A 22287-nucleotide genomic window follows, 5' to 3' on the forward strand; every position below is an offset into this window, starting at 1 on the left:
TTATCGCAATAAATTTTGAGACAATTAATCRCCCAGCAAAATTTGTTATCGTGACAGGCCTATTCACAATAGTAAAAATCTGACGTGCAGTTAATGCAATGCAAATTAAAATTGTCTTTTCTAACATAAAAGTGTTTTTATCATTTGTTTTTGCTTTTATTCTCACAGAAAAGCATCAGTAAGAGTACCATTATAATACTAAATTGAGGTCAAAGATTAGTAGTATCGATCAATTTCTGAGAAATCCCATCCCTATGCACAACTCCCCAAACAAAGCAAACTTTCTAGAGAAATAAACTAAAGTTTGATTAAAGCAGATTAAACAGGGCTGGTGTGAATGTACCCTCAAAACAAATTATGCCAACTCTGACAAACAATTTTTTCCCCATTTTCAATGAAGTGAGCAAAAACTCATGCTATATAATACACAAAATATTTTGTAAATTCAGCTGCATCCTGTGTGAGGAGACATGTAGTGTGAAAGGCTGCAGCATTATTTGCAGTGTATATAAATGACTTCAGAGGGATTTCAACATGAAGCCTACCTCAATCCTCCCGGTGTCTGGCTGGAAGCCTCTGGCTGGGTCTTCGGTCGTCACTCTACACTGGATCGCGCAGCCGTTCACCCTGATCTTGTCTTGTTTGAGGCCAAGCTCTGGCAGGCTGCGGCCCTCACACACATGCAGCTGGGCGTGCACCAGGTCCACACTGTGGGAGACCAGAGAGATAATGAGGCGAACAGGCTGAATGACAACCAGAAYGCGATGTGAACAGCTCAGTTTCCTGTGAGTTCAGAAAACCTTTTACAAGTACATCAACATTTATTCTACAAAAAGTTTTGGTGTCTTGATATGAAAATCAGGAGTGATATACAGTATGTGGAGTGAAGAAAAAACTGTACCTCAAATGTTTTTGTGGTGATTTGTTGAAAAACTAAGTTAAATCGAGTTCAGGTCTTTTTAGGTTTCTGAGAAAAGATGACCAACCGTTTCTATTGTTGGGAGCAGGAATGTGAAGGGATGAATGGTGTCCTAATACCAACAGCCTGATACCAGCCTTTTTACAAATACTCATACAAAATGCCCCGATACTCGGAACAGATACTGATACCACTATTCATAGAGTTTAACTTATTTTTAAGTGTTGCAACTAGGGATGTCCCGATCAGATACTCAGTATCGGTGGCAGATATGGCCATTTATTGAAAATCAAGTAGAAACAATTTAGTCATGTGATCGGGCCGATCCAGTTTTCGTGACAGTTTTCAGCATCATCATGCTTAACAACTGCTGTTAAGAAGTCAAGACGCACACAAGTATGCAACCATGTCCACAGTGTGGGAACACTTTTCAATGGAAAACAATGATGCTGAAACTGCTTCTTGCAGATTCTGCAAACTGAATGTTTCTTGTGATGGGAACAGCAGGGCTCGCTTTAATACTACCAACCTTGTCACTCAGAAAGAAATTTTATAAAAARCTATCGGATAGTTATCGGAAAGACTAATCGTTAAAAAAAATCGGATTGTATCTGGAACCAAAAAATCTGGATCAGGACATCCCTAGTTGCAAACGTACATATCATGATGTATATTTGATTTGATCCAGTCAGAGGGACTGTAGGCCTATAAAGGAGAGCCACCTTGTTCTAAATAAAAATGTGTTTTTAAAGTAATTGTGTTTTCTAACTTAGTAGGTACTCAGTATCGAGACTTTGTACCAACAAATGTCCAAACGGAAGTACTGAGACTACGTTTGAGAAAATTGGTATAAATATATAAACAAAGTACTCAATGTGAATATTTCATTGATTAAGATCGGGAGTTAGCGTGCGTTGTTTAAGTGTTCCCTTTATTTTTTTTGAGCAGTAGTGTTCCCTTTATTTTTTGAGCAGTGTATAACAAAAAACAACAACACAGACACAAAGTTTCTGTAATGTTTGTTTTAGACGACTTACACCAACTTATGAAAAGATTTTTCAACTAAATTACTAATGGTTATTTTTTATTCAATGTAGATGTCTCAAAACTTTCATAAGTTGGGATAAGTGTGACTGGGCTTTTAACCTTTCAATAAATATATTAAACACAACACATGTAGAACTTCCTGTCTGAGAACCAAGTCACATGGTTAGGTGAGGCCATGGGCAATGGAGAAAAGCTGTTGTCAGACTCTGAAGACAGATCTGAGTGATTGGTCCACAGCACTCAGAACTGGATCAAATCCCTGCATTTAATTCATGCTTTCAATTTGAACACTGGCTATCAGAATTAGAAACATGTCTACACCTCACGTCTTTTTCTCTAAAGGTTTTTCAGCTCTTTTCCAGTCCAGTCACGTGGGCACAGCCGGTGGTATTTGGTTAACATGCCCATYCCTAGATAACATCTCTTTAAAACAACCTTAGCTTTATCTAGTCTGAATGAGATAAGACAAAAGTGAAATGCTGCCACCTTAAAACAACTGCAGTGTCAAAAGCTGTTTGTTTTATCAGTTTTAGTTTATCAGTTTTCAGTGTTGTGTGGTTATTTGCAAACACAAATAGCTAACTGTAGTCTGTGTGGTTCAGCTTGGTGAGCTTCTTTAAAGGAATATAATTCAGCTGGAATAACCATGACAGCAGTGTGAAAATCTATGAATTAGTTTTCACATGCACCAAACCATCAGAAAAATTAAAACTCCATTTCYTCAAACTGAGGCCCGACACCGATGTCAACACTAAAAATGGATCTGTAGAATCAAACGGTGGATCAGTAAATCTACCACTTTATTTTCATTTAAACCTGGATCCTACATTAACACAGAATATAGATCATATCTGCAGAGTCTGAAGCATTTCTGTGACTAATGACAAAACTGCTGCAGTCAATAAACCCACGACTTTACTCCTCTGGCTTTGATTAATTCTGATTTTAAAAAATGCCTATGTGACATTTTGGTGTATTGATAACTGTGTGTTGAGGTTGACCTGTAAAAATCAATTATATCAACATTGTTAGGGATAGCTTTCCAATCATTTAAACGTTTAGCAAACTGAGCTCACAGTATTATTCTCTTGTGTATAATCACAACATGGTAATTTTTAACCCAAACTCACGTACATAAGCAGAAGTATTAATGGTTAAGTTTGTTTTTCRTTTTAATCTAATCTAGGAGACAATCTAAATGTTCGCCTGGCAGAGTGCGCTTGAATTTTCTTCCAATTCCCTGAGCTCCAAGCCTCATTAATGCTGCCTCATCCGTATGCATTTATTTAAGTTTTAAGCTCAAAAGAGACCAACTGGGTTAATATTCACAACCCTGTTCAATCTACTTCACTTCTTTTTTTACTGTTTTGCCCCTTTTTCAGTTTTCTAGAAACATTTTAAAGAGTTGTTAACGGACAGTGGGAGGGAAAACCATTCTTACATGGCAACAAATGTCCGACTGGGAAAACTCTGAACAGTCATGGGTTAATGTGGGAAGTAAATTCAAAAATACCGGYCTTTTGTCCTCTTATTTTACTATTTTTCTGCCTACAACGTGACTAAACACAAGAAAAACTTTGCATCGGCTTTTTCTTTAAAAGAAATGCAGGTTTTCTCCTAAACAACTGATAATAGGAATAAGTTCAGACATTCTCAACGGTTACAGAAATTACTGCGTATTTCACCACGTTTCTCATTTAGTTAAGATACCAACATTTAGTCAAACTGAGCTTAAAGATGTATGAAATCAAACTGGAAACATTTCCAAAGACGATCCACAATGTTAGATCTGGGACAACTTATTCTTAAGACTCTAGGGAGTAATAAGCTTGTCAGCGCTTCAGCTTGTTCCAAATTGCCAAAAAAAAGCTTCATAATGTAAATTTATATTTCTATATAACCCTGTTTATTCAACACGCAGCCATGAGTTCTTCTGAACAGCTCTGTTGCACTGAAATTTTAAGGATATGCAGATCAAAAGTACTTTAAAAATCCAGTCCATATTTCTAATTTAAAGCCATTTAGAAGTAGGTTTAGGCTGCACAAAAATGATATTTGGTTTCTTAGTTAATCAGCTGATTACATTAGAATAAACTCGGACTTTAAAACAAATGTTTAACTACATCTTGTTACCGACTGTAATGAAAGTTTTTGCTAATAATGTTGCTAGTTTAAACAAACTGAAGATCTTAAGTAACTTGAGAACCTTCATACTAACAGTAACTAAGTAGAAGTTCAAGGATTCCACAGTCAATGAAAGAATAAGTTGCAGTCAGGTGTAGCTAATCAAATATGTTTAATGAGCTGAGAACCACCAAGTGTGAGAACCTCTATAGAAGATCTGATTGTCACGGTTCAGCGGTCTGAACAACTCAGCCGTGTTTAAAAACAATGCTACAGTGGGACGATACCAGCAGAGATATTTGATTTCATTAGAATACAAGTTTGAATTAAAAACAAATGATGGTCCAGAAAGTTCAAACATTAGTAACGAGTTCAACGTTTCGGTTAATTACAGGTAAATTTGAAAATAAAATTAAAAAGAGAACAGGTTGCCTAAAGACGCTGTAGCTTTTAAACAAATATTTAAAAACATTTATTTTCCTTTTCAAGTTTATTACTGACGAAACATCAAGAGTTTGATTTTGCTCTTATTCACAAATGTTTTTTTTTAAAGCTTTAGACTTTCAAATTCTCTTCATTACTTTTAGTTTTTGCCACGTTCCAGTACTTATTTTCAAATGTGAACACGGACTACAGAAAAATCCAAATTCTATTTTGCCCAAAGCCCCAGAAAGGATCCCGTCCTTCTGATCTGCAGTATTAACTTGCCCAAGGTCTGCTCCATCTATTAATTGGTGAAAATTCAATTAAAAACTAATTAAGTTAGGAATGCTCAGCAAACAAGCAGAATAACACCCGAYGAGGAGGTCTAAATGTCAGATTTTGTCTGTGGGTTCCTCTGAGGTGCGTGGCTTCAAAACTACATTAGGTAATATCACAAGTCAGTCTGAGGGCRACACTGTTATTGATATTGTGTTCAGGTCTCGTTAGTCAGAAATTACAAAAGAGGTCAAATATAACAGCATATTAGCAGTTTGCTTCAACATTCTGCAAGAAGGCAAATTGTTACAATGCAACTTATTAACATATTAACTATTTTTAATTGTTTTTCTTCTTTCTACATTTTCATTTAAGAAATTGACTATTTCATAAGAAAAAACACTCAAAATATAATGTATTTTACCATTTTGCACCGATCTCAACTGCACGTCTCAAATCAAAGCATTTAAAACCGTTAAAAAATTGCTTTATTTTCATTACTATTCCATAGTTTCTAAACTTTTCTGCCTTTGACCCACAAAATGACAGCAGCAGAGACCTCCCTAACTATTTTTGGGTGATATACTTTGGTATCAGGTCAAATAAAAGGTTTAMAATATTAATTATGCTACTTTTATCCATTTTAAGGGCACTAACATCACTGTTTTGGAACTATGGCAAAAATGATTTTTGGTCATTTTTAAATATGAACAATTTAGAAAATCKTATGTTTTSAGACCCCACTGTGGGTCCCAACCTGCACTTTGGAAACCAGTTTTAGACAAATACACACTTTTGAAGAATACACACTTACAAGCCAAGAAAAAACATTTTTTGTATTTATTTAAGCAAACATGTTTTATTCTGCTGCAACTTTTTACTTTTTCCCTGTAGAGAGAGTAGAATATCTTTTTGACACAATAAGTCTTGCAGTCATGGAAAATGTGTTTATTTTAGAAGGGTCAAATAAATGGCCTGTATTACTGGAACCCAGCTAAGAGGTTTGGGGAAAATGACTAAAAAACTGGGTTAAGAACACTCCAAAATAAAACCTGAAGCAACAGCACTGAGCCATCAACTTCCATGAAGAAATGGGGTCAAAATTTTAATAATTTCATCTAATCAAGCCTTTTAAATTGGTTTAAATATAAATGAACTACATGGGCATTAAGTCTGAAGAAAACTTTATTAGAGAAGTAATTTTAAATAGTTATATTTTGGCAGGAAGCTTAAAAATTGGGGGGAAAGGGATTTGGGTTTGATGAGTCATGGTTTATCAGAGTGATGGAAGCGTCTGTGTCAGAGGAGCAGCAACACAGAGTCCCTGACGGATGGACGATATCCCACCATGATGCCACGAGTACAAGAGGACAAGTAGATCAAGGAGCATGAAACATGACCTCACATGGATCAGGTCCCACAGATCCCAGACATTTGGAAAGTGTTGCAGACACCAGTTCTCACATCACCAACACAAGATACTGCGTCCAAAGCTAGACAGAAATAACTTGCTAGAGCTGGGATGTAAACCAGTTGAACCAGTTTTTTTTTTTTTTTTAAATAGCCTGCATATGTCCAGATAACACCCGTCAGTCAGCTGTGTCACAGGCGACTCCTTTCCTTGCAGCACTGCTGATAGTACAAAAAGCAAGCTAGTGTTGTTGGAGCGGGTGACAATTTCACCGCCTATTGACCAAAAATAAATAAACCCATTTTCACCAATGATGAATGCAGAACAAACCTCATCAGTGAGGTGCACAGAAAGACTTCATGCACAAAGTAAATTTGCTTGATAATGATCTTTGCTCCTCCTTCACGGTTGAACCCGCCCATGTGTGCCTCCAATCCCTCATTGCTAAAGTGATGAGTCACTCCCAATTTACAGCGCGTCCACTCCGGCATGCCCTCCGCAGTAAAATGTACCAATAATAATCAATGAGAGCATTTACACTGCGTCCACAGGGAGGCGGAGCAAGTGCTGAGTCAATCTACAAMGATCACACCACACTAACAGTGAAAGTCCTAGTTATAGTAATAAATTTATAGGCATATATTTATACATATGTCAAAATGTATCATTCTCTTTGGGAAGCAGCGCACGCACCTTATGGTTACACACGTGTGGATTTTATTTTGAAATTTGGATAAAAAAAGGACGAAAACAGCAATCCAGTTTCAATTGTTTCTAGCCCATCTTTCACAGACTGAATTAATTTGGTCTGAATTCMATATTGACCACTGGCTTTATTGTACAATCTTGCATTTCCTGCACATCCTTCTCAAAGCTAACCTGAGTTTTGAAGCTGAACTGAGYGGACGCTGGGTAAAATCAGGGAGGAAACGAATGATGGCGAAATGCATGATKGGGCAGAACGGAGCGGCGCCACACGCAGTGTAAATCCGGGGTGACGTCTACAACCAGGGAAGGGGGAAATGACAGAGGTATAGTAAAAGGGAAAAGGAAAAAAAWAATTTGTGTTGAAGAAACAGCAACTTTGACAGTGGTTTGTTGATCAATAAGCAGCTTTTGTGTATTTTAACATCAACTGAAAATAAAAACACTGTAAACAAAGATAGCTGTTAAAAATATGTGCAATTAAATTTTGATCATTCCACCCAGTACCGACTGTTGTACCATGGCTCAGTGAATCTCTGAGGTAATCAGAGTTATAGGTGATCCAGAAAAAAATRTGTTTTTGTCCAAAGTTCAGTTTTATAATCTTGTTTCCTCGTTGGAGCCGTTTAGTTGCTGGTTATGTTCTTCCTCTGCTAAAGGCTTTTTCACGGCTTCTGAAGGGTATTTGACCTAAAGACAAATTGTTTCCACCAAAATCCGTCCTGCAATTTGCTCTTTGACAGGTCGTCAGTACTTTTACCACACAACCAGACACATTTACCATTTGGCCTCACTGTCAGGGCCAAAACCTTGCTTAAGGCATCTATTGCAYTTGAATATATTTCACTTTTGCTTTCTGACTAAAACATACAAATTCACAAACTGTAGAAACACATTTAGCAGTGAATTATTCAAGCAGCAACTTTTTTCTATAAGAAACATTTTTATYAAGAGTAAATAAACTGAAAATCCAACCCTGTGGTAAAGATATTTTGCAGACAAATTCCACCTAACACTGAAATGTTTAACACGCTCATCTTACTGCACACATTTTAAGTTTCTACTAAACATTTTCCTTTTTGTAACACGAATGCTTAAAGGCCTTTTAAAGTCAGCCTTTGTTGAAAATAAAGCTTATCTTCTATACTTCGACGATAAAGCTCCACTTTAAAGAACTCCAGGACAAATCAGGTCTTATGGTCTCGGTGAACCTAAAGTAAGTTTGAACTTGGTAGGACTCCCTCCCGCAGCTTCAAAGACGAAGTCGACTCTTTCATCTATAGTCTGGGTCGGGGCCATGCAGATATTGTTTATGCACCAGTGCAAAGGTTTTATCCAAGCTAAGGCGAGATTTAACAGTCGAACACATTCAGTCTCACAGGAGATTTTAACTGCAGCATAACATGGAGCAGAGGCGATCGCTCTAAGACTGCAATGGAAGCTCAGCTTCCCCTAAAATGTAAAAAAATAAGTGATCAAATATACACTGTTGTGTGTTCATGTCATTGACTAAATATGCACTATATAACGCGCTCAACTTTTGTTCAGAATCAGCTTCTTATCACTGGTAACGGCGCGGCTTTCCTCTCCCTCACTCCCGCAGCTTCACGGTGCTTTAAACAGTCGGACGCTGGGAGTCCACAGACTTCAATAGTAAAACAAAAAAATGCAGCGAAACGAGACGAGTCATTGGATAAATGCTGGGCTTTGTCCCGCCCCCGGACGCTCAGCGTCTCTGGGGGTCTACGGAGCAGTGGGCGGGTTTGGACGCCGAGATTCTGCATGATGATTGGATGATCTGTCTGAGCCTGAATCCCTTTTTGATTGACAGCGAAATGAGCGAATCAGAGATCTTTTGGTATAAACATTCAGTGGGAGCAGTTTTTAGTTTCGTTTCTGTTCTGAGCTGAACCTGAGACTTTCCTAATCCTTTTAGCGGCATTTTCTTTGTTAAAAACGACTAACAACAAATCAAGTTTTTATTTCTGGTGGGTTTTATTGTATCTGCTTTCATTTGGAGACAGACTTCTATCCTCTTTCTGGCGTCTATCACAGTTTCTGTCCAGCTGAGCCCCTCCGCCGTCACAAAGCACTCACAGGCAGACACACTACACTCTAGCCTCGCACCAGTCCCAGCTAGTGAGTTAGCTAGGTAGCAAGCTGCACATAATAGCAGAGAGTTTGAATGTTGTGGACCGGATTTAGGAGAAGCCATTTGATACATTCTTGTTTACAAAGAAAAACTTAAGAGTTAAACAGCAGGTTTGATCAACTCCTCGGATTAATTTGGTGCAAAAGGTGGGGAAACGTAAGATTAAGAAAAACATTTTTATTGATGCCACAGTGGGGAAATAATGGTCTTTTCAGCTGTCCTGGTATAACAAAGTGAGCTGGCTGCTCTAAAAGACTAAAGAATAATCTGGAAAATGATTATAAAAGCACTGGATCAATTAATTCCTTTAAAATCAAAGCAAAATTGTCAAAGAAAAATGAAATTGTTTAATTTGTATTTGTATTAGTCACTGTTTGAGGAGTTTAATTTTTTGTTTTGTTTTATTATTTGGTTTATTGTTTGAAATTGATATTTTTTTGTAAATAAGAGCATATAAAGATCTTTTTCTTCTGCTGCCTTTCATTTTATTTTATTTGTATTGTTTTGTTGTATGTAATGTAATGTTTTGTTTTTAAAAATGAAATGAATAAATACTATACACTTAAAAAAAAACAGCCGTGACAGGGTCACAGATCGTTTTCTTGAAAAGGAACGAAGGTTAGAATTTATAAGCCACACATTTTATTATGTAGGCCAAAACTGAGCTTCCTCTCCTTGAAAGACCAGCATCCGCCACTGACATGGAGTCAACTCTGTGCTGGTATTATTTGTATTTTCTTACATTTTAACTACTCATTACAAGACAAAAAAAAAACATTTTCAGTGCATAAAAGCAAACTGTGGTTGATTTAGACTGATCTGGACTCTTTCATATTTGGTGATTTAGAGGAGATGTTTGGTACAGTTCACCATACGTTGGTTCAGTTTGTGACTGCATACAGAGCATTGATTTCCAGGTTTGTTTTTTACTCTCCTCCGTCATGGTTTTCTATTGGCTCTGCATGAAATACATGTTACTATGAGCTGTCAGTGTGTCACTGCACTCGACTGCATCATGTCTACGCTTCTGAACATCAATCTATCATTTTATATTTGGTGCTACGTTTAGTGAGTGTTGCTATAGTATCTTTGAGAATGCACTGTGCCATGGTGAAAGTTCAAACAAYTCAAGGGACTGTTTGAGCTCAACAACTGAAAAATGGGTTCTAATAATTCTAATATGAGCTAATCTAATAGTGTCTTTCATTTCACTGTTGATTCAACCTTTCTTCCTCAATAAATCTACAGTCTGACACCATGACYGCCACATCACAGTAAAAGGTCTGCTAATAGTCCATCCCTGGGTATTAGATCCAGKTTTTGGATAAATATTAATACTTCAGTATTAAAGTAAATCTTTTGCCATATTCTGTGTGATGGCAAACTCTGCTAAACTGTGGATACAACATCAGCGGTCATAAAGAACCTGTTGTTGCCTCAGCAGGATGCCTCTTAGTATTTGACTGGTTTTCACACCATAGAATAATTCACAGCCGATGGCAGCTACTTCTCATCTGAGCTTYCCTGGTGTTTCAACAGCCTGACAGGGCTTATAATTACTATTATTCAGTCTGCCACACATTTCTGCACTYATATTTTAGTCTCTTCAGTGTCAAAACTCCCAACATGGACCACATTTCATTTACTATATAACATTATTATTGCATTTGTTGTTGCATGGCCATTATTCTGTAGAACTGTGGAAAATAGTCATTTAAAGATATTTTTTAGAGCTTATGTTCAAAAAAATGTATTTCTTGCTTCATTTTCTTACACTTTCAAGCAAGAATGGACACATGTCATCTTTTGTTTACCCCCCAGATTCAAATTTCAGATTTCTTTCTCCATTTTTAGACCATTTTTACCTCCTAAATGCAAAGATTTTCTATATAATTATGGCAGAAATGGATATAGTTGTCTGGCTTTCTTGCATGTAAAAATTGCAACAATGTTTTTTTCTCCTGAGTTCTGACTCCCCGCCACACAGACTTTAATCTCAAAAATCTGAGATTAAAATTAAAATTTTAAGAAAAAGTCTTCTTGAAGACTTCTGACTTTATTCTAATTTTGAGATGAAAGCCAAATTTTGAGAAAAGTGATTAATTTTAGAATTCTGAAAAAAGTCAAAATTCTGAAATTAAAGTCAGAAAAAATACAATTCTGAGAAGAGTCAGATTCGATTTTATTACAATTCTGAGAATTAATGTAAATTTTTTTTAGTAAAGCCAGAACTCAGACTTCAATCTCAGAATTCGGAGATTACGTTTTGAATTCTGAGAAAAGTCCAAATTCTGAAAGAAAAGTCTGAATTGTAAGATTAGAATCAAATTTTCGAGAAAAGTCAGATTTCTGACTTTATTCCAATTCTGAGATTAAAACCTAATTTGAGAAAAGTCCGAATTCAGAGGAAAAGATGAGAACTAATGAAAAATAAATGTTTTTGCTCTGTGACTCTTCCATATTCAAAARATTAAATTATTAAAGTGGTTTCTTTGATTTGCCAACATACAACCTAATAGCTTTGAATTTTAGAATAAAACTACATTCCTCATCACAAACTGCCTCTCAAGGGAAAAGAACATCTTTCAAAGATGATTACTGTCCAGAAACTGTAGGTCATTTTCAGTGTCAAGAGGGGATTGAAGGTTTGTTATGAAGTAATTCAATTAAAACTAATTATCCAGTTTGACCCGAATTACGCTCAGGTTGGACGGACTGCCAGGGTTGGGATCATAGAAGTATAAATGTTCTGACCTGAATCAGAGGGAAGAACTCCTCAAACAAGTTTCATTAAATATCCCTAATGCAGTTCTATCATCTTGCCACTGGATTATCACTGAACATGGAAATCACATTGCCCCACCTTTAAATCCAGAYACRATCCATCAGCAAACACAAAACTTTGTCCAAATCTGTCACGTGTGCACATGCAAACACAAAGACACACAGAGCATGAAAGCTGACTAATTGAGTTTCACTTTCAGTCGCTTCACTCATAGCTCATTAGCGAGGGAAAAGGAGGTGGCTGTGCGCCCAGAAATAAAAGTTGAAGGCAAAGAGGAAAATAAATTTAAAAAAAGAGCATGAAGAAGCCATGCAGTTTTTGTCCTTAAGATATGAGAAAAGGAGAAAACAATGGAGAAACAGACAGAGAGGTTACAATAATACTCCAGCCTGCTCTTTATAGCTTTAAGCATGAAAAAATGGAGACATAAAAGTAGATGGTAACCCCCCCCCCCCCGACCCAACACTAAGAGAGAGGACAGAATTACTGTAAGGAGGGGGGGTGAGGGAGTGGGAGTGTGGTAAAAGATAAGAGCTGGATGCAAACTGAATATACGAGTGGGGAAAAAGTGGGAGTGTGGAAAAGATTGGATTTGCTGAAGAGGACAAAGTGAAAAGAGGAGGTGGAGGAAAGAGGAGGAAGGCAGTTGGGACTGGAGGGAAGGTGGGATGGAAAAGAAATTATGAATAAAAGAAAAAGTGAAATGAGTGGGATTAAAGCGGGAACATCCGTTTCAAATTGAAAGGGGGGGGGCAAAGGAATAATGACTGACTCAGTAAGAGTGAAATATGATCAAACTAAGAGGATAGGAGTGTGGGGCGGACAGAAGAAACTGGTTACTGTAGCAAAGTTGATGAGAAAATGAGCTTAGATGAGTCACCAATTGGATAAATATCTAATGTTTTCATTGCTGTATGATGGAATAACYGGCAGAACATCTATATGTTGAAAATAGAGACTGTGTTGCAGGAAGATCCTTTTATAGGGCAGTAATATGCATCTTCCAGGCACAGTCAGGGTTGCACATAAACTTTTTGGTCTGGTTCTCAGGGGAGAACCTGGAGTTGTTGATTGGTGCTCCTATTTTCCTTCACTCATTTAACACGTCTATCTAGAGGGGTGTCAGGGCATTTAATACCATCCTGTTCTGGAAACTTGGACACTCATTCACACAAAAAACTACAGCGTACAATAGATAAATCATCAAAAATTACAGACTGTGCCCTCCCATCCATTGACACATTGTATCACAAACGCATTACACAACGAGCAACAAAGATCATCTCAGACCCCTCTCATCCTGCATATCATCTGTTTACACTTATGCCTTCTGGAAAACGCTACAGGTCCTTATCAACAAAAACAGTCAGATTCAAAAACAGTTTTTCCCCCAACTGCTGTACGGTCACTAAATCAGATCACTAATTAATTTCCTTTAGTGCACTCTTTGTTTGTTTGTGTTGTCTGTTCTGACACAGATGTGAGCATGTCATGCTGTACCGGAAGAAAATTCCACCAACTTGTTGTGTGGTCATTAATAAATTAATCTGAATCTTCTGTTTTATGACGCCTTCTATCAGCTGGCAATGTCTCGGGACATCATGCCAAATCAGAGTTTTTATTTTGTTTTTTGTTTTTTTACTCTGCATACATTTTTTAAACTACCAAAGTGGCCAATGGGCTGACCCATGGTCATAGGTCATATAAATATCTCAATCTGAACATTTCATTTTTAAATGTCTGTTAGATTACACATGACCCTGAGATCTACAGCTCCTGTAGTTTTGGCCTTTTAGATCTTTGGCCTTGTAAATCCCAGCCCAGGGACCTTTCTGGGTGTTCTCTCTGTGCCTGCGTGGGTTCTATCTGGGCACTCCGGCTTCCTCCCACAGACCAAAAACATGACTGTTAGGTTAATTGATAACTCTAAATTGTCCTTAGGTGTGAGTGAAAGAGTGAATGGTTGTTTGTCTCCATGTGTGGTCCTGTGATGGGCTTGCAACCTGTCCAGGGTGTACCCCGCCCCTCACACTGTGACTGCTGGATATGGGCACCGGTGACCCCCCGTGACCCTGAAAGGAAGAAGCGTGCACAGAAAATGGATGGATGGATGGATGGATGGATGGATGGATGGATGGATGGATGGATGGATGGATGGATGGATGGATTCAGCTCATGTAATCATTTAAAATTATTTATTCTTCATATTTTATCATTTATTGAATTACATTTATCCCAGAGCAGCTGTGTCACAGTACGATTCTAAGTNGAATTACATTTATCCCAGAGCAGCTGTGTCACAGTACGATTCTAAGTATAAACAAGTTTAGCACAGCAAAAACCTTGTTATCATAAAATTGTGAAGAATGAAATTTGTGGATCTTTCTGATAAATTAACATTTAAAATTCATTCACCTTAAGAACATGGCAAGTTTTTATTTTTATTTATTTTTTAGATGGGGGGGGTGACATTAAACAGACGCTTTGAAATGGGGCAAATGTTCTTCTCTTAGAGGTAATATGGTTTAGAAGAACTCGAACAGTGAATCTCACAGTAAGACTGGCAGCCTGCGCGCACTGATGCGCGTTCCCGTCTCTCAGGAGGAGAGTTTAGTCACTGATGTAACGTTGGACAGATCTGTTTGATATCGACGCTCTGAACGTATATTTAATATAAAGTTAGGCTTTATAGACTAAAGTCTCTGGTAGTTCAGGAGCTAAGTGCAGGAGGAATGTCAGGACTGACCACTGCAGCCGCTGCTCAAGCCGCTATCTCTGCTGAAAACTGTTCTCACTGAAAGTCCCGCCCTGCTCTGCTCTGATTGGATAAAACTGCTCTGGAGTTTGTCTGATTCATTGAAAACAGTGTCGTTTAATCCTTATACATCAAGGTCCCGCTGCCCTCCTCTGACAGAACAACGATCCAGTCACAGCAGTGAGGCTGGATGTTTTTGTTTGTTTTGTTAGTTTTTAAGAAATCAGATCGCATTTGCGACCGTTTCCACAATTTTAGGTAAGCAAGGGAGCTTCATGACGTTCCATCTGGTGCGCTTTTTCTTTTTTTGATCATGCATGCGCACCTGCACACCACTTATGTGCAACTCTGCACATAGTTCATTTCTATATCACGATCAAGTAACTATGGCTACGTTCACACAGCAGGTCTTGATGCTCAGTTCTGATTTTTTGAAAAAATCCGATTTGTGTGAACGTTCACATTACATTTTAAATGTGACCTGCATCAGACCCCTGTGTGAACGCTCCACAGCACTGATGTGACACGCATGCGCAGTAAAAGACGTGACGTCTCATCAGCCGGCTTGTTTGTTTACAGAGCTAGCATGGATGCTACATTTTGCACATCGAATCGGAAGTTGTTGTTTAATCAGAGCCGATTAAATAATTATCTGACCTGCTTCTTTAGTTCAGTGTTTATATCTGAAGCTGCCTCTGACCGGGATGCTCCAGTGAAGCTTTTATTTTTGAACAAAACTACAAGCTGGAAAAAAGTATGGACCGAGTATCGAACTTTAGGATCGATACTCTCCGCGACCCAGGCTGGACATCGTTATTATCAAACTATCTACGTGGAAAATGAAAAGTAAAAAGATGAAGCAACTGGACTTGTGTTTTGGAGCTGTAAACACATGGAGCTGCAGATTTAAACAGCGAGACTTGAGGTTAGTGTCTTATCGATCCTTCACCCCCTCCTCCTGATGAAAAAGTCAGATGAATGTGACATGAGCGTTCACACTGCAGTCACTTTGAAAACATCAGATATGTATCCGATTTAAAACCACATACTAAAACAGCCTGGGTCGGATTTGAAAAAAATCGGATTTGTCTCGTTCAGACTGTCATAAAAAAATTGGATATGAGTCAGATGGGTCAAAAAAATCAGATTTGGGTTGGATTTGCCTGCAGCGTGAATGTAGCCTATGTTACGGTGTGTCGCATCATAGCTGTATCTAAACACCTTGAAAGTGGCCTCCATCTTTTTAAGAACCTACCATTTCTGCCAATCCCACTTCAGCATGTCTTCACAACAATGCTTCATGCTGTTTACAACCTTTCATAGAAACATTGGATTTTGTTGCAAAAAAAGGCAGCAATATTGTTTTTTGGTTTTACAGTTGAACCTTACCAAAAAATTCCACGCCCTGCCTGGAAAGTATGTTTTCTGAAGAACCGGAGCAAGTACAGAGGTTCCACTGTAGAGGTTCCAAATGTTTCCACTTGGTAATATATCTCCTAGTCATCCTCTCAAAAATAAATGACAATGATGAGCTTTGTTTAGTAATGAAACTATAAATACAGATTATGAAGCCATGTTTTTGTAGTTTAGCAATATAAGAAGCTCAACAGATGTGCAGTTCCAACAGGTGTTTGCTAATTGTTGCAGCAGCTAGTAGTGGAGCTGTGAGGGGGAGGGGTGATCTGTRGGGCGGGAGCTTGGCTGAAAATGAGCTCCAGGGAGGAGCTTTGTATAAATAGGCGGAGCTTTGTACAGGCAAGTGTTCAGGCAGCTCCACATGGCCACAGGAGATTCAAGGATTTTTCAAACATGCCTGAATGAGTCAAAGCAGCTCTTGAGTATGTTTTTGATGAGAGAATGACAAAGCATGATATAAAACATGAAAACTCCTTTAGAGACTGATAATAGCTTTAAGTGTTTGAGTTTCATATTTATTGGATATAAAATGGGCACTAATTTTGTTTAATTTTTTCCTGTTACCAGCTTTCTTCTCAGCTACCTTCCTCCCAGTTGTAGTCATGAAATAAACTTTTTGAATGCAGATCTTGATTTTCTGACTTTGATGTGATGACTTAGAATTTTCTTAAGATCAAGGCAAGCTTGTGTTTTAGTTTTTATGTTTCTCATGATTGTGGAAGGTGCGTCTACAATGTTTACATTTTAAAGATTACTTCAGGCAAAAAGCAGCCCAGCAGAAATCCATTTTCCCTTTTGCTAAAACTAATCCACACTTGTGTTCTAAATGTGCACACAAATATTGCACAGTGTGATCTCCCATCCAAACGCACRACTATAAAAAACACCCAGCATATAATGGGATGCACAAAAGGATAGGAGCGCAGAGAAACTCAACACAAAGGTGTGAGTGGTATAGCTATGATAGCCGAGGATTGGGATGAAAGATAAAACCGAGAACAGAGGAAAAAGCTAAAGAATGGGAACGCAAAAGAAAGAAAACCCACAGAGGAAAAGGATGAGGACAAACAGACTGAAGCGAGTATGACAGACAGATGGAAAAGCAAATAAAGGCAGGAGAGGATGGTGTCTTGTGAATTTCATTAGACGGTCTTAGGCGGCAAATAAAAAGATGGGAAGCGTGGGAAAATGGAACAACAGAGCAGGAGCGAGAAGGGAAAGAAGAAATGCATCTGAATAATTGTGGCATAAGAATAGCAATTTGACATTAAAATGACTAAAAACTGCAGCCTGTTCATCGCACAAATCTATATGTAGACAGTATTTTATAAGAGTGGAGTTTGTTTAGGAAACACTTAAGCCTCGAGACTTGTTTTTTTACAAGTAATGAGAATAGTTGGACATAAGTGGAGCTAGGTAGTGCAAGAGGGCAATGGGAGGTCGAAAACGGACTGAAACATTTTCCCAGCAGACGTCCACAGACAAAACAGATTTCTATCTGATTAGATTTCCTTGTCTTTTCAGCTCATTTTCTCTTCTCTTTTCTCGGGCCTCGATACTGGCCTATTAATTAATTCTAGTTTTTCTTGTTACGAAGCAGATGGAAGAGTGAGGAGAGGAATACAAAATCACTTCAGTCTCCAGAAGGCAGTGAGGAGCGCGATGAGATTAGGCCAAAAGGGGAGAGAAAGAGCATGCTGATAAGGAGGGGGTGGATGGACAGAAGGAGGAAAGAATGATAAACAAAAAAACAATACAACTTTAATAACAGTACTGCAGACTGTCACCAGTAGTAACGTAACAAAAAACACACTTTGCATATGTAAGATCTTTGTACCACTGWTGAGAAGAAAAGCTTACAATTTGTTGAACCAGACAAACATTTATACGAACAGATAATCACATCAAGAATTCATGGGTACAATGTTAAATCTCAAATAGTTTTTAAAATAAACAAGTTAAAGCAAAATCCTTTGATGGAACAAATATTCACACACTTGATGCCCAAGATTTCAACAAAGATCCCACATGATCTCAGAGTCCTCAGAGGATACGTGTTGGTGAGGGCTCTGAACCACTACCACACAAGTTTTAGCTGAATATTYGTAAAACTGACTTKGTACAGCTAGGGTYGCCAAAATCCAAAAACTTTCAACTTTGGAAATCAGAATTTATTAAATTAATGGGAATAAAACTGGAATTTGAAACAATGTAGACCGGCTCTTAACAGGGATTTTAAAAATAGTTGAGAGAACTATATTTTACCAACTATTAGTTTTAATTGCTGTACCATTTATTCAAGAGGTAATGCATCATAAAAAATAGGGGTGTAAGATAATACATAAACTGACATATTGCAATATTTCATTTCTTGATACAGTATCAGTTCTCACTCCTAAAGAGCCAGAGTTTAACACTAATTCAAACATTTGCATTATGGTTAATCAAACATTTTTTATTATAATTTTTGGGGCAAAAACTGTCAATATCACCTTGCTTACAGTATCGCAATATATCGCGATATGTTGCATCGTGACCCATGTGTCATGATATTATTTACATTACATACATTAAACATACATTTAAATACATTTAAGATACATTTAAACAAATTCTTGCCACTATACAACCCTAATAAAAATATTAAACTCTGACCTGAACAGGCAGGGACAAATCGTAAAATGTAAAAATTTTCCTTCAGCRTAGGGCTGTAAGTCACCAGCTTTATCATGATACCATATTATATTGATTTGTTTGGATGACGATATGACATTTCTCKATATCACATTCTGTTATAAGACTGATTCTATTCATAAGCCTGCAATCGATATAACGCAGTATATGCTCATCTAATAATCAWTTAATAAATTGTTAGATGGGCATATAATGACRATATGGATTTAGTAGTTAATGCATCGATGAGTTGTACATATTTTTATTTGAAATTACAATATTGTAATCGGTTTGTCTTTTACGTAGTGGCAGAAAAAGCAAACATTTACTTTAATACAAAAATGATCATTTAAATTCTCACTTTCATAAACTTTGGGTCAAACACAGTATTTGCCTCCGACAAAACTAAATGTTTACGTTTTTGTTTGGATGAAACAGTTTGTTTAAACTGCCCCCAAATTCCAGTTAATTCCTACAGGAAGTTTTTTACTTTTAAGTATTTCCAAAATATCCCCATTTATCTTCTAATTGATTGTTTCTGGAAATTTTCTCAAAGTTTTAAGTAAACTTTCCACCTTTTTCCAAACTTTCCAATGATTATTTTAAAAAAAACACAAAACCACTGCTTCATTAGATATTTTGTTAACAGAGACAAACACCRAGTTAAACAACCACCCACTTTTCAAGGCAGAAAGCATGATTAGTTCTGAATTTAATAAATTACAATAACAAAGTGAACATTCTGTTTATGAAGGTTTGCAATAATAAAATCAAACCACAACAAACTTTTCTGTTTTTTAAATCAAAGTACTGATTTTACTAAATCACCTTAATTGGTAATTTTATTAGCATGAGAAGGTTTAAGGAGAACCTGGTGCAGTTTTGTTTTATTCTGTTTAATTCGATTTGACAGTTAATATTTGATTACAGACATTCGAGATCTAAACTTCTATTAAAGTTTCAGATATATCCACTCAAGCTCTTAGAAGGAAAAAAAGGGGGAGCTGAAGGTCAGCCTTGGCATCAAAGTTTAAACCTGGACAGCATGTCAGGAGCAGATTTATGTTCGAGTGTTTGACATTTGACATGTACCTCAGCTTTCAACATGGTATCTCAGTGTGCTTCAAGGCCCTCCTGGGAGCTTGTATTTGTGAGAGCACTACCACATAGGGCTCCAGATTGAAGTGTAAAACTGATGCACTGAGGTGCCTTTGAAAACTCTGAACAGGTCGATGAAACTTTCAACCGGTTGCCCGAGTCTGCAGCTTCTTACTTACACAACTCTGGAGGTTTCAAACTCAGAACTGAAGTTAAGATATAGTCTAAAACCAGGAGACTGTTACAACATATCACATTTTCAAACAATCACCACACACATACAGGGTCTTGTTATAACAAAAAAAACTGCTTCTTAGCTGCACCAGATATTAGATGCTTCGCACACACTTAAACCATTTTTCCTGAACAATCACACACCCTCACAGAACAGCTCCAACAGTGGTAGCCTTTCATCAACAGGACAGCAGCAGAGCCTACAGAGACTGCTTAGGACTGGCTGAAATAAGCACAAGTTTGAGAGGTTTATCTACCTTCTAACCATTTAACTCAGGGAGTCCAAAGCGGTCTCGGAGATGGTTTGGAGCTGAAGCTTGAGTTAGCACCAGTTCTGTTTTCAACACTAAAAAAAGAGTACCATACTGTACAAACTCTCTGCATGACCAGAGTCAAGAACTGGTTGCATCAAGCAAATAGCAGTAGGATTTGACACCAGGTAAAATACTTCATCCAAACCAAATTAATGATGTATTCAAGTCAAGTGAGACCTATTCAAAAGTAAGGTTCAACACTGAAGCTGCAGCGAAACATTAGCTTACAGACTTATCTTTCAGCCATTTAAATGTTTGACTTGACAAACTATAGAGCAGCGTTCAAAATAGCAATTTTAACCAAACGTATAAACCGATTCCAACATGGATATTAGGGCTGCATGATWTTGGAAGAAACTGACATTGCAATCTTGTTGCCATCTTGTTAATGAAGCTGCACCAGCTTTACCGCTTTTGTTCATGCAGCTAMGTTTTTTTTCTGTATTTGAGATTTATTCTCATTTTTTACTTGTTTTTGTCATGCCTGAGTACGTTTCCATCTATCGTGCAAACGTGAATCGCATTTTACCAACTAATATGTTTCAATCTTACATTCTGTCAAGTTTTAATGTTAGCATAACTGTATTAGACCTCTTTTCCTCCAGTTCTCTGCAAATTCACCCATCTTTCTCATTTTCGTCAAGATCCTTGTCATTTTCCTCCACAGCTTGAGAACTCACCGACGCTTCTTTGAAAACCGTTGCCMTTATTGTCCCAGAAGTTTAACAAAATGAAAGTTTTAGCATAAAAGCTGTTTCACACGAAGCAACCTTGTCAAAAGTCATAACACACTATCATTTAGTGCAATGACTTGCTCATGGGGTCTGTTCACAAGTCAGCCAAAATCTTTCACAAACACCAAATATTGCTATCAAAACAGACAATCACACAAACCTGCATCTAGTTGGATTTTTCTCAGAAAACAAAATATTAAGACTTCAGGAGTGGAGATTTTTCAGAGAATGTGGTGTTCTTTTTAAATAAAGGAAAGCCTGATAATTTGTCCAATTTGGACTGAAAATGATCCACCAATAAGCAGGCTGGCTGTTAGAAACAGAAAAGCATCAATCACAGAATAGACGTGTGTACTACTTTCATAAAAAAAAGACCCTACTCCTGTAGGGTCTGTACTTTTACAGTTATCTTAGAATCATAAATAAAGCTTAAATCAGCTGTTTAGAAACAGTATTTTCACTTGAAATATTGCTAAATATGCATTTTTATTTACTTGTTTTTGCATTATGTGAACAGATTGTATTTTTACACAGGATAACAACAAAAACTTACTGACCAATTTAAAACTATAAGTACGAAGTCCAAAATCAAAAAGATGCTTTAGAAATTCAACAAATGGTCACAAGCCGACACACAAACTAAAAGAAGGGTGAGAAAAAGCATTAAGAACCCAAACAAGGCTGGTAAAAAGCTATTCAAGTCCAGTCACCTAGAAAATTGCACAGTGGAAGTGACAAACACACCAGCCTTATACATCAGGCAACACAGGCGTAGTTAAAAACGCATTACTGTCCAAACAGCATATTTACCAAAACGGCATGACGTCTAAACAGAACTAAAACCCATTTAATACAGATACACAAAGTATTTGTTGTATTTACACCAACAGACAAAGCTGTGAGTTATAGACGAGCTCAGATAACATGACAAAGAAAATAAGGGGGAAATAAGAAGTTTGCACAGCTAAACTGATAAACCACAAAATAAATACAAGAACAATTAGGGCAGAAATGCAGGAAAAGGTAAAACAATGAACAAATATTAGACTAAAGGGTGACAAAGAAAGCAGCAGCAAATACAGAAAAACACAAGTAGAACGAATAAAAAAGGATTTGTGCACCAACATTAACATGTTGGAAAAAGGTGAGGTGGACTTTTTGTTTAAGATGATGCATAACACTGTGAAGGCAAACCATGAGATCGAAAGAGCTAGACAAAAT

The 22287-nt window shown here is 37.4% G+C and overlaps 1 protein-coding gene across 1 annotated transcript in view; it reads right to left on the reverse strand.

The window, feature by feature from the left end:
- LOC106517946 (pyruvate carboxylase, mitochondrial) overlaps nucleotides 1–22287 on the reverse strand; it is a 382167-nt gene that overhangs the window by 265012 nt on the left and 94868 nt on the right. Inside the window, exon 11 of the mRNA XM_014008998.1 lies at nucleotides 546–708. Coding sequence (XP_013864452.1) covers nucleotides 546–708 — 163 coding nt within the window. The remainder of the gene's footprint in view (nucleotides 1–545; nucleotides 709–22287) is intronic.

This window comes from Austrofundulus limnaeus, unplaced genomic scaffold, assembly GCF_001266775.1.
Source record: "Austrofundulus limnaeus strain Quisiro unplaced genomic scaffold, Austrofundulus_limnaeus-1.0 Scaffold54, whole genome shotgun sequence".
Taxonomy (NCBI): Eukaryota; Metazoa; Chordata; class Actinopteri; order Cyprinodontiformes; family Rivulidae; genus Austrofundulus; species Austrofundulus limnaeus.